Source organism: Dermacentor silvarum, chromosome 3 (genome assembly GCF_013339745.2).
Source record: "Dermacentor silvarum isolate Dsil-2018 chromosome 3, BIME_Dsil_1.4, whole genome shotgun sequence".
NCBI lineage: Eukaryota > Metazoa > Arthropoda > Arachnida > Ixodida > Ixodidae > Dermacentor > Dermacentor silvarum.
In genome coordinates this window covers 3,388,156-3,401,103 of record NC_051156.1, presented here as the reverse complement: position 1 = coordinate 3,401,103, position 12,948 = coordinate 3,388,156, and the positions used below count along the sequence as shown (strand labels likewise).

Below are 12,948 nucleotides of genomic sequence, written 5' to 3'. Positions count from 1 at the left end.
AATAAACCCGAACCACTAAACTTTCTTTCCAGAATATTCCTTCACCCGCAATATCGCGCAGAAACAACGGCAAACAAATTGTTCTTTTTGCGGGTGTGAAAATTTGGGGTAGTTAAACGGCTCATGCAATATTTTCACCATCGTACCAATGTGCACTTACAACTTATATTGCTACTGTGTAAACTTTATCCCTACTCTGATATATATTTTTGTTGTTTATGTCATGTGGTTACTCATTGTATAAAGATTCAGTGTCAAGATTTGCAGTGTTAAGTTTTATTGCTTCAAGATTTTATAACTTCTGTAAACGTTAATTTGTTTCTAGTCGCAATTGACGCCATTTTATTATTGCATACTTTTTGCAACTAAAAACTACAAGTCCCGCTGCAATTTTTAAGTGTGGGAGATCTTTCCGTATAGCATCTATATACTAAAAAATAAAAAGTTGGAGATACTAGCTTCATCTATAAGAGTAGAAGGTGATATCATTCAAAGATCCCTGACTGCAACTGAAGCTCATTTAGCCGTAAAGATTACCGGGAAACGCTCGCGGCGAACGTTATGCAGCAAGGCGAGCGTTCTGCTTTTTTTTTTTTTTTTTTGCCCCGCCCGGCCGGCCGGCAACGCCGCTGCCGCGGATGCCGGGTCCCCGCGCTATGAGTGGTAGAAAGCACCGGGCACACGCTTCTCTGTGACTGGTAGAAACGTGGCACACGCCCCGCTGAGATAGCGAGTTTTCGCTCACGCTCAACGCCGTTGGCGCCGCGCTCAATGAGTAACGGGGCCCTACAGGCCAAACTACACGTACGCATGCCGGCGCGCGATAGCTCGCGCCCACGCGCCTCACGCATGCATGGGCATGTGGTGCAGCACACATCGTACGCGTCGATGCGCGGTTCGAGCACAGATATCTAATGTTTACCCACTCTAAGAAATAGCGCTGTCCAACATGGCGTCACCCATGGCTCCCGCTTCAGCGTGAATACTCGTGATGGCTATGTTCTCACTCGCGTTGATCACCAGTAACTATTGAAATGAGCTTTCGCTTTCTCTAAACTCACCTGAAACGTCACTTATGAGCGCACAGCGCGTCCAATTTCCGAGCTTGTTGTGCGATTCCCGCGCGCGTAGGCCTAACGAGGCGCGTCGGCAACAACGGGATCGTTGCTAATGGATTGTCTTGGCTTGGGTATGTTTGGCACGAGAAACCAGACGAAACGATGCCTACCAAGGCGAATATGTGAGCCAAGAGGGTGCGTGCTGGCACGCATGTTGTAGGTTCAAACCGCCATAACTCGCGAAGCGCGGCACATGCAAGGCGCGTGGGCGCGAGCTTCCGTGCGCCGGCGCGCATACGTGTAGTTCGTCCTTTCTTTAAAGCCGTACGCGCGCCTGTCTTACCGGCGCCGACCAGGCTGGAGGAACCTCAACGGGCCGCAGTTTCGGCAGGCAGATGGATTTTGCGCGGGACTTGCGCCTCGTTCCTGCTGCCCCCGAGAAAGAGAGCATGCGCGACAGGCGCCTCCGCACCGTCGAGGGACGGCGCCGTGCCGCGAAGGCCTGGGCCGACAGTTGGGAGGCCTCGTCGGGACTCGCTTCCTGCATGGTCTGTCCAGGAAAGTGCCGCGTTGAGGTCAGTGCAAGGAGAGCCAGTGCATATATTAGTCCGGTTATATGTTCAATCAATAAGACTTCTTAATGCAACCATCTTTTAGCCTCATATGCCTTCATTGGCAGCAATGCGATAGCTATATTTACTCTCTTAAATGGCCTTGGATGCCAGCAATTGAGCTCGAGTCTTAGTTACTACAATTACTATACAAATGCAGAATGTGCGGGACCAGCTGAGAAAACTGCCCTCATGTATGGTCTTGGCATCACAACGTAAAACTAAATTTTGGCTTTTACGTGTAAAAAGGAATAACGATTTCATTAGGAGGCCGGCACGCTGTAACAGAGGGCTCCGGATTTATTTTGACCACCTGAGGTTCCTTAACGTGCTCCCTATGCACGGTACAGCAGCGTCAGTGCATTATACGCCCCCATCGGATTGTGGCCTCCGCTGCCGGAATAAGACCCGCGACCTCGAGCTCAGCAGGTCCTTGGAGTTTCCCGCCGTTGTTTTACCATCAGCATAAGTTGTATCTATTTATCGGCAAAATGGACCTGCTGATGCATCCAGCATCGATTGACGAATGCTACCTGTAACGTTGTCGCTACTGTAACGTGGGCATAAGTGCTCTGTGGGAGCATCGGTGGCGGCAACGGGGAGCGACTCTATACAGGGAGTTTCATTTTAGCTGCATCAAATTTTTAAAAATTGCCTGTCGCAGATAGCGCAATTATAATCCTTGATCTAAACTACTCGATGAGGCCCCCATTACCTCAACGAGAAATCAAAACGCCCAATTGAATAAGCAACATCATTACACTAATTAACTTTTAAATTATTTTACGGCACATTCTTCAGTCTACGAATTATAGCCGCTGAGTTCGCAAGGCGTATTTACTTGGAACGAATTCTCAGAGTTGAACCAGTTTCGAGATATGAATTTTCAAAGTGTCCGACGAAATGCATTGGTGTTCCAGTTACTTTTGTGCTTCAATGCATAGAACAGCGTTTTCCTCAAAAAGTTAACTGGAACGCCCATGCATTTCGTTGGACACCTTGAAAATTAATACTTCGAAACTGGTTCAGTCTTGAGAATTCGTTCCAAGTGGATACGCCTTGCGAACTCGGCGCGCCTATATTTCGTAGATTGAAGGATGTGCCGTTAAATACTTAATTAAACAGTTAATTAGTATAATTATGTTAATTATTCAATTAGTCGCTTTGATTTCTCGTGGAAGTAACGTCCGCCTCATCGAGTAGTTTAGACCAAGGATTATAATTGTGCTATCTGCCACAGACAATTTTTAAACATTTGGTGCAGCTGAAATGAGACACCCTGTATAAAACAACAACGCATACGGCGCAGTCGGCAGTGGGCGCCGCAATATCGCCACGATGCAGCCTTCAAATATGTTCCTGCTTATTCTTCAGGTGAGCCGACGCCATGATGAGTCATTTCGTAGTAATGAGGTCTGCTTAATTCTGCTGCCTAGCTTATGGTCGCTTCGCGAAGCTTTTTGCGAGCTGATTTGTCTCCATGCGCGTTTTTCTTATTTCCGGGTGATGATGCTGAATTGAACCTAGGCCAAGAGCTAAACTAATTATCGGGTGTATTCAAGAATGAAATATTTTTAACAAGCGTTAGACTTAGTTCAATCGTCAAGAAGCTAAAAACGAAAAGAAGATTTCGGAGTGCGTTAGACGGATATCCAAGTTAGAAAACAACCTCGCGAAAATGGGAAGGAAACATTGAAGATGTACAAAACCGCAGCCATCGGTCCGAGCTCGGTGTCTACAGTGTTAAAAAAAAACAGCAACACGAATCAACAGAAATGCTTCTTGAGTCTGTTGAAATAGAGGTATTCGAGGGTATACTGGAGATGAAGGGTAAGATAACTGCAAGAATCCATCGCCTGTGTAGACACAGGATAGCTGACAAATTTACGCCCGAACCCATAACTCTGAAACTGCTTGACTATCCCGCCAAAGTTACCTTTAAACGCTGTTCTAAGCTTAAAGGTTCAGTTTTCGCCATTAGCGAATAATTCGCTCGCCATATTCGTCAGATTAGAAAGAAATTGTGGGATCGAGCGAAAGAAAATGGTGACATTAAAGAAAGGGTGACATTAACCTATGATGAAGTGGGCGTAAGAGGGCGCCTTTTGCTTGGAACAGCGACCGTGAAGATATTTACACGCGTATAGATTGCTTATGTTTTCGGTGAATTTTTTTTTTTTACACGGTAACATCTGTTGCAATGTTACCGCTAAGCAGAAGACGCGCCGTTCTGTAAGACGCGCCGTTCAGGCGATTCCTGCGAATTGTCGAACAGCGGCGTCGATGTTAACGTGCGCGCTCACATGGAAGCGGGACCTCCGGCGAGAAGTGACCGACCGCTTGGCGGGTAGCGAGACGACGGTGGAGGCCAGCTGGGCGAGCAGGTCGTCGTTACTCATAACCTGCGCCGTCCTGAAACATGGACCAAACAGGGGTGGTGACTGTATACGCGGCTGTTTATACTTGGCCACAGACGCAGATGCAGATTTATTTCTCTCTAGAGTGCAGAGTTCCAGTATCGCGGAGAGGACAGACTTACTTAGCAAAAAGAGGTGTTTTTTTTTTTTTTTTACAGCTTGAAAAGCGCCTTCAACCCCCCGAGTCACACGGTACTAAGTTGCACGTCAAAGGTGCCCGTCGAAGGAAATTAATTCAGCATCCTTTACTACAAAAACCCTCAACCCGCTGTCCTATTTCGGGAAGGCATAGCACATAATTTGGATTCGATTAAACGCGGAACAGTTACGGCCAACAAAACCTGTTGCTGCATTACAGCTTTTGTCGATTAGTGCGATCTTCACATTAATTCGGCTTTTGCGCATGCTTTGGCCGTTACGCTATACCTAAGTCGATCAGATACAAACTGTGCGAATTCACTCACGCTTTTCACGCTTCTCACGCTTTTCCTTTCGCATTTAATATGTTCCGTGGCTGCATCGCGTACGGACGTCGACCATCTCAAACCTGAAGATGCAGCGTGCACAGAGCCAGTAAACAGCGGTACCCACGCGAAGTGGTCGAGCAGCCACAACCTCCAATTTGTCTGCGCCCCCTGCGAGACTTCTGAGCGTTACATCGCGTGCGTACTTGTGTACTGCTTCGTCACACTCGCATCAGACGCGCAGGACCTTGGCAGGTAGTAGGTTGGCGCCCATGTATAACCTGGTTGGCGTAACTGTCTCCTTTAACGCACTGCGTACTTGGCGAGCTTTCCAACCGCATTTTTTGTTTGTTTGGTAGAACGCTTAATTTAGGTAGAACGCTTAACAGCTGCTTCTTTAAAAAAAAAACTTTTTTTTCTTCATGTGTCGGCCACAAGGTGGAATAGCCTTTACAGTTTACGAAAAGAAACGGATGCTGTGAAAGTAGGCCTTTAAACTACTAGGTGACCATTGTACGAAGGTGATGTTTCCCGGAATTCTTAAAAAATCTCCTGTGGTAGAAAGCATAATTGTTGTCCTTGAGATGGATTATTCGAAGAGGCGTGCAAATACTATAGGCGGACAAAGAGAAACACATATTTAACTAATTACCATAAATGCAATAAATACCACGTTAACTATTACTTTACTGTGCATATTGAAATTTACGAATTGTAGCCGGTGAGTTTGCAAGACGTGTCCACTTAAATGAATCTTCAGGATGACACCAGTTTCGAGATATAATTTCCCAAAGTATGGGACAATACATTAGCGTTTCAGTTCCCTTTGTGGCTCGTGCATAAAACAGCGTCTTATTAAAAAAGTACGTGGAACAACATTGCACGTTTTACGTCGATTTTGATGGCGTATATCTCCAAGCTGGCGTCATTCTGGAAATTCATTCGAACTTGATAGGCCTTGCAAGCTTACCAGCTTCAATTCGCAGATCTCAGTATGGGTCGTCATATAAGTAAATAAGAATTTAATCAGTGCATTTTAATTAGTTGCATATGGGTATCGATTTCTTGTGCAAGTAATGTCCGCTTTTCGGAACTCAGATAAAATGCTCAGGGACTAGCATTTTATCTGCAACAGGTGATTATTGAAAATGTCGGAACACTTAGACGTGATCAGCCCGTAGAAAGCGAAGTACAATATAATAGGCTTTGCTGCAAGCGACATTGTCAGCGCAGGGGGCATGCAGTGTCGTCTACCTGGGCGCAGCGTGGGTGCAGACGAACCAGCCGTCGCCCCTGCGCTGCGCGTCGAGTGCGTCGGCCTCTAGGTCGCCGACGACGCGCTCGACGAGCCGCACAGCGAGCAGCAGCGCCGGGTGCGAGGCGGGCAGCAGGCTGCCGGCGACCAGCGAGGCAGCCACGAAGCCCACGCCCAGGAACCGCAGGCCCAGCACGCCGAGCAGGGCGCACGAGAAGCGCCCGACGAGGTTGCTGTCACTGGCCAGAACGCCCACCAGGCACTGGGCGCACGCGAGGCTCAGCACGGTGCCCTGCGCGCGCGTGCGAGCGCGCTTATAGGAGGCAGGCCACCTGCAGCGGGTGCTGCGCAACAGTGGGCCCACGCCTGGGCGTTCACCATGAAAGTTTCCCACGCGGTTCAATTGAATACCTTTCTTTTCCAAAACAATATTGGAATGGTTACCAGGGTCAAAAGCTGTGGTACTCAGCCTGCATGACAGAGGACCGGGAACCAGACAAAAGCAGGGCTTGAACCTTAAAGAATACTTTCAGGGTAATCCATAAGGGGGGGGGGGGGGGGGGGGAGCTGAAACATCAGTAAGCAAGAATGTCACAATTACACAGAGAAAGAAATAACAAGAGAACTTGCTATACATGTTTGAAATATGTCAGGAAAATGACCAGCGAAAACTGAAATTTACACTAAGAAACCTATACATCGAGTTATGCGGTTATTTATAACAATGCATCCTGATCAAACGATGTACGTGAAGATGAATGCAAAATTCCTAAAGAGCACAAATATAACAGTACAACTACTTAACATAAAGTGCAGTGACAACAAAGCGATGGCGCATTAGGGGTTGAAATATTACAAGAAATCGTTAATTTTAATATGATCACTCTGGCTATAGGGTCTGGTATCATGTTAATATTCTCAATAGCAGTAGCTAAAAACGATTTGCTGAAGGCACTGGTGGTACCATGCAACCGCTGGATACTGAGGCTGATAACGAGACGGCGTGAACTGCGGTTAGGCGGGAGTAAATGTCTGTTCCTGAAGTGCGGATAGTTGTGGTATAGTTTATGCAGGATAGAAAGTTGTGAAATCATGCGACGAAGGGCTCGAACAGGGATACTGATGGACGATTTAATGCTGCTTATGCTTGTTTGTCAGTCATAGTTAGATGTTATACAAAACCTAGCACGAAATTCTGCACTGCTTCCAGCGAGTTAACAAGGTATACCAGGTGACGATTCCAAATAGGAAAGGCATATTAAAGCTTGGTCTGCATTAACGTTTCATAAGCGAGCTGGAGTACGGAAGCAGGACGCAGAAAGCGATCTCTTCAGAAGGCCAAGTGATTCGAAACAGTTGTTTACAAACTTCGAAATGTGTTCTGACTACGCGAGTTAATTAGATATTGTGATGCCAAGGTAATGGTAAGAGTCAACTTGTGCGAGAGCACTTTCACTAAGGGAGTACTTGTGGTGGATAATTTTAGTCTTGTGAGATACACACATGTACTTGCATTTAGAGTCATTACCCAAAGGGAGCACCAATTTGCTATTTTGTTTAAGTATTCGTGAAGTATTTATTAGTCATTGTATGTTGATATACTCTGAAACAAGGCATAATCTTTGCCTAAAAATCGGATTTGTGAAGAAATGCTGTTCGGGAGGTCGTCAACGAATATAAAAAATAGAAGTCCAAGCCAGAGCATTGTGGTACACCTGGTAGAATATACCAACTTGCCGACAGGTTGTTATCGATGACATTGTTTTACAAGCGATTAGTGAGAAAACATTCAATCCAGTATTATGTAAGGGGATCAAGATGAAATGATGAAACATTCGCGTTGAGACGATGATGAGCAACACAATCGAATACATGTTGCCCACTTGCGATGTGCATGACATTTGAGCTAAACCTGACCAGTAAGATATTCTTAGATAATATATAGGAATAAATATCGCATCATTAATAACAGCGACTGACTAAAACACAAGTAGAAACTGATAATGCGGAGTGTACAGTGACTCTGTTTAACGACAGAGACTGCCGCTTTATTCATAAAGTACCAAAATAAGCAGATAACCACCGCGAGCTTGACGTACGGCCGCTCCAACGTAGCGCACTTTAATCGAGCGACCGCAGCTGAGAATACAAATATGAGAAACATCACAACAAGCTAGGGGAAGAGTTGGGTTAAGCAAAGGCTTTGGGTAATGAATAAAGTGGGAAGAATCCGCCAAAAACAGAACAGTATAGAAGACGACAGGATCGACCTGGAACCAATATTACAGCATACTAACTTGTCTCTAATATTATGAACTTGAAATACCGCAAACATTTAGTCAGTGCCATATCGATGGCTCAAACATGTGGCGGAACACAGACACAGGCCGCCTCTAGACTTGGCCACTTGTCAAGGGCCTGTCAAGAACAAAAGGCGCCTTGTGTCCGCTTGCAGCTTTACGCACTAGTACCACCGACTAACCTACATCCGCACTTGGACCCTTGGCCTGTGCACGTTCTATGGGTCGGTGGTCGACCATATGCGCCAAGTCTCAGCGAGACCTGTTCAGCTCTCAATTAGAAGCCTTAGTCCTCAGGCTACTCTGTATATATGGAACGAAGAAATCGTTTTTATCGGTAACCACTTCACAAAACTTGATGGCATTTATCGAATATAAATGAAAAAGAAACTTCAATGTAGATACAGTATCAAGTGTATTTTTTAGGCAGCCAGTGTATTGACAACAGAAATTAATAATTGCTAAATTAAAGGAAAGCTCAGGCATCAAGTTAACATGTGCGTAAGTAAGCAACAAAAAAAAAACGATCTAACAATTATTTGAATTCCATCTCATAAGACATCTGAAGCCGCCAAAATTGATGCTTTATACGCCACAGTAAACCCTCATAACCAGTGCTACAATTTCACTAAGCTGCAAATTGATACGTCACATTTATCCGTTTTAGATGCTATAATAGGCGTAGTTTACAGAACTGTGAAATCTGCTATTGGTGCCGAGTTACGTATTTGTAAACATCGTGCGTCATTTCTTTTTCAAACTTACCACTTGTCATGCAGTTTGGTAAAAGCAGGCCCAAAATGGAAATCCTGCTTTCTAGAAGTTAATAACATATTACTTCCTTTCTCAAATGCAAGAGCAAGAAAACTATGTATAAATAAAAAAAAGGCCACAGGGTCATTCAGCGGCCCACGAGTGTGGATCCTGAATTCAGGACCCAATGATCCACGGCCTCACGGTGCGCCGTTCAGTGCTAATCGAGGTCGTTCCAGAAATCGACACTAGCAGCAAGAAATTTCATCGAAGTCTGTGAATTGGCTGTCTGACAAAACCACTTGTGCATTTTTCACGAGTTCGAATAGGACAAACCAACTACTTTTCTTCGAACTTCATCTTCAGGGTAGTCGTATAGAGGCAGGGTCCTGCCGCGTAATGCGCGGCAATGGTGGCGCCCACTCACGTCCATGTAGTGCGGGGCGAGCATTTGGGCGTCCGCGAGTCCCAGCAGCGGCGCCAGCACGAGAGGAAGGAAAGCGGCCGCCATGCTCGGGAACTCGCTGCTCAGCAGCAGCGACAACGTCAGCGCCATGCAGTACACGCTCTTCCACGCCTGCAACCAGCGTTATACGACGATCACCAACAGCCACGCTTCGAAAGGATCATTATGTGGTGTACCATGAATATTCAAAATTCGAAAATACATGGTATTCTATACCGAGAACAAGCAATAGGCGTCTTTTTTTTATATAGCATCAGTGAACTTGCTGATACATTTCCTTTATACATTTTCGTGAGGAGGCATTTATTGAAATGTCCGAACGTTCACGAAAGCTTTTGATAAGAATGTTGTCAGCATGCCCCCTCAATCGTTATGATATGACGTCATTGTTTGGGCGTTTGTACACAGCTGCGGTAGAAAACACACTACGCGTCGATTAAACTATTAGCAACAGCGCGATGGGAGAAGCGACAAGAAAGGGAACATGGCGCTGTGTTCTGTACTTATTATTTAGTGTCCAAGTTCCACTTCTACGGTGTTAGTTTAGGTCCAACCAACTGACCCAAACCCCTATCATACATCAAGTCCATGTAGCCTAGTGCACTCCACCAATGCCTAGTTGCGAGCGGAAAAGCAATATAATGCAATAATTGCACGATTTCAATAAGTGCACGAGCTATGCGTAGTATATTACTTTTATCTCGCGCTCCTTTCCTTGAAACGTGTGGCATGACCTAGCAGAACCCTTCAAGTAGGGTAATATTTTGTTTCCGACTAAATATCACCGGTCAGTTCCTTTCGACCTTCCATGTGCCTATAAAAAGCTGTGCCGTGTCGAGTCCTAAATGAAGACCACTGAATTAAAACTGCACAGACATGCATAATGCTCCGTTATTACGAGTCGTGTAAATAAAGGTTTCCCCTGACAGACTTCCTGTGCATTGAGGAGCATGAAACTTGGCAAATTCATTTTATTGCGATAGCACTTATATGGACACTCTAAGCGCATTTCTGCGGTCGCCGTCACCGTGAGGGTCCGTATAAAGCCCAACAGCGATAAAATCGTCGCCGCGGGCCGTACGCTGTGTGTGCGAGTGAAAGCGTACGAGAGTAAGCTGGCAATCGTGGCTCAATGTAGCGCACGCGAGGGAGGAAGGCAGGCCGGAAGCGCGCGGTCTTCTTTCGCGCGCGAGGCACGGAGACGAGGTGACGGAGAGGGAGGGGGAAGGTGCGTTATGCTCCGTCGGCTGCTGCTCACAGCGCGGCCGCGCGGGCGCCGTTATCTTGAAAGCGATCGTCGACGTGGGCGAAGTGCGCGCCCGCGCGGGCCTCATCTTGAAAGCGATCTGCGAAGGGGACAAAGTGCATACGCCGAGTGCCAGTAGCTTCGTATGCGCTGTGTGTTCGCGTTGAAGCGAGACGAAAGACAGCGCGAAGGTCAATCTGCCCACTGGCGCGCTTTCTCTGTTCGGCGTTTTCACAGCGAGTTTCCGCAGCCATCGAGCGAGATGTGTTCATGTTTACCTGTGCGCGCGTGACACCGTCCTTGTCTAATTAGTAAGCGGATGTTTACAATTTTATCCTCATCATCAGCCTTTATTTATGTCCAGTGCAGGACGAAGGCCTCACCCTGCGATCTCCATTTAACCCTGTCTTGTGCTAGCTGATTCCAATTTGCGCCTGCGAATTTCCTAACTTCATCGCCCCACCTAGTTTTAGATGCGAAGCATCTTATGGCTGGGGCTTTGTCCGTCCCTCCCGCTGCGTCCCACACCCACAGCGCATGCGCGTCCCCTCCCCCTCTCTTCCTCTCCTACGCTCACCCTCTTTCTCTCCTCTAGGAATCCTCTACGGAGCACCGCCCGCGTCCCACACCCCCCCGGCGCATGCGCGTCCCCTCCCCCTCTCTCTCCTCTCCTACGCTCCCCCTTTCTCTCCTCTAGGAATCCTCTACGGAGCGGCGCCCGCGTCCCACACCCCCACAGCGCATGCGCGTCCCCTCCTCCTCTCTCTCCTCTCCTACGCTCCCCCTCTTTCTCTCCTCAAGGAATCCTCTACGGAGCGGCCCGCGTCCCACACCCCCACAGCGCAAGCGCGTCCCCTCCCCCTCTCTCCTCTCCTACGCTCCCCCTTTCTCTCCTCTAGGAATCCTCTACGGAGCGGCGCCCGCGTCCCACACCCCCGCAGCGCATGCGCGTCCCCTCCTCCTCTCTCTCCTCTCCTACGCTCCCCCTCTTTCTCTCCTCAAGGAATCCTCTACGGAGCGGCCCGCGTCCCACACCCCCACAGCGCAAGCGCGTCCCCTCCCCCTCTCTCTCCTCTCCTACGCTCCCCCTTTCTCTCCTCTAGTAATCCGGAGCGGCGCGCACGACAGGTGGTGCGACAGCTGCATACTGCGCTGGGGGCGCCACGGTAGTTCCGCGGTATGAAAATGACGGAGCGCGCGCGCCTTATTCTCTCCTGTGCAGCTGCCGCGAAACCATCTCCCGCTCAAGCTAACCATCTCCCCGCTGCTTCGCATCCACACATGGTTCCCTTTAGCGGGAGATGGAGTAATTTTTTCCTGCGCTTCCCTTCTCTTGGTATCCATTCTGTAACTCTAATGGTCCACCGGTTATCCATCATACGCATTACACGGCCTGCCCAGCTCCATTTTTTACTCTTAATGTCAAATAAAATATCGGTTATCCCCGTTCGCTCTCTGATCCACACCGCTCTCTTCCTGTCTCTTAACGTTAGGCCTAACATTTTTCGTTTCATAGCTCATTGTGCGGTCCTTAACTTGTTCTCGAGATTATTAACATACAAGTTTCTGCCCCATATGTTAGCACCGGTAGAATGCTATCATTGTACACTTTTCTTTTCAACGACAGTGGTAAGCTCCCAGTCAGGATTTGGTAATGCCTACCGTATGTACTCCAACCCAATTTTATTCTGTAAATTTCTTTCTCGTGATCGGGGTCCTCTATGAGTAATTGAACTAGATAAACGTACACTTTTACAGACTCTAGGGGCTTACTGGCGATCTTGATTTCTTGTTCCCTTGCGAGACTATTGAACATTATCTTTGTCTTCTGCATAATAATCTTTAACCCCACTTTCGCGGTTTAGGTCGTCAATAATTTGTTGTAATTCGTCCCCATTGTTGCTGAATAGGACAATGTCATCTGCAAACCGAAGGTTGCTGAGATATTAGCCAGTTGATCCTCACTCCTAAGTCTTCCCAGTCTAAGAGCTTCAATGCTTCTTCTAAGCATGCAGTGAATAGTATTGAAGAGATTGTGTCTCCTTGCCTGACACATTTATACGGCCCATTAAACTACTATCCTTGCTTCGTATAGCTCACTACTAATTTGCTATCGCAATCGATGCTTCGCCTTTTTGGTGAAACTGCGACTTAATTTGTTTCTCTACATAGCTCTCACAGAGAGCCACACACTACTGACATTGTACCACACTACTAGCACTGCTACTACTGACACTACGTCCGTAAAGTGCGGAGCCAGTGTGCTTGTACACACACACACACACACACACACACACACACACACATATATATATATATATATATATATATATATATATATATATATATATATATATGCGAACACCTGGCGAACGTGC

General features: G+C 47.1%; 1 protein-coding gene across 1 annotated transcript in view; it reads right to left on the bottom strand.

Annotated features, from left to right (window-relative positions):
- Positions 1-12,948, bottom strand: part of LOC119443747 (uncharacterized) — a 131,272-nt gene that overhangs the window by 88,773 nt on the left and 29,551 nt on the right. The window contains exons 2-5 of the mRNA XM_049663182.1: positions 9,286-9,435; positions 5,805-6,097; positions 3,973-4,081; positions 1,402-1,608 (exon numbers count right to left, since the gene is read on the bottom strand). Coding sequence (XP_049519139.1) covers positions 1,402-1,608; positions 3,973-4,081; positions 5,805-6,097; positions 9,286-9,435 — 759 coding nt within the window. The remainder of the gene's footprint in view (positions 1-1,401; positions 1,609-3,972; positions 4,082-5,804; positions 6,098-9,285; positions 9,436-12,948) is intronic.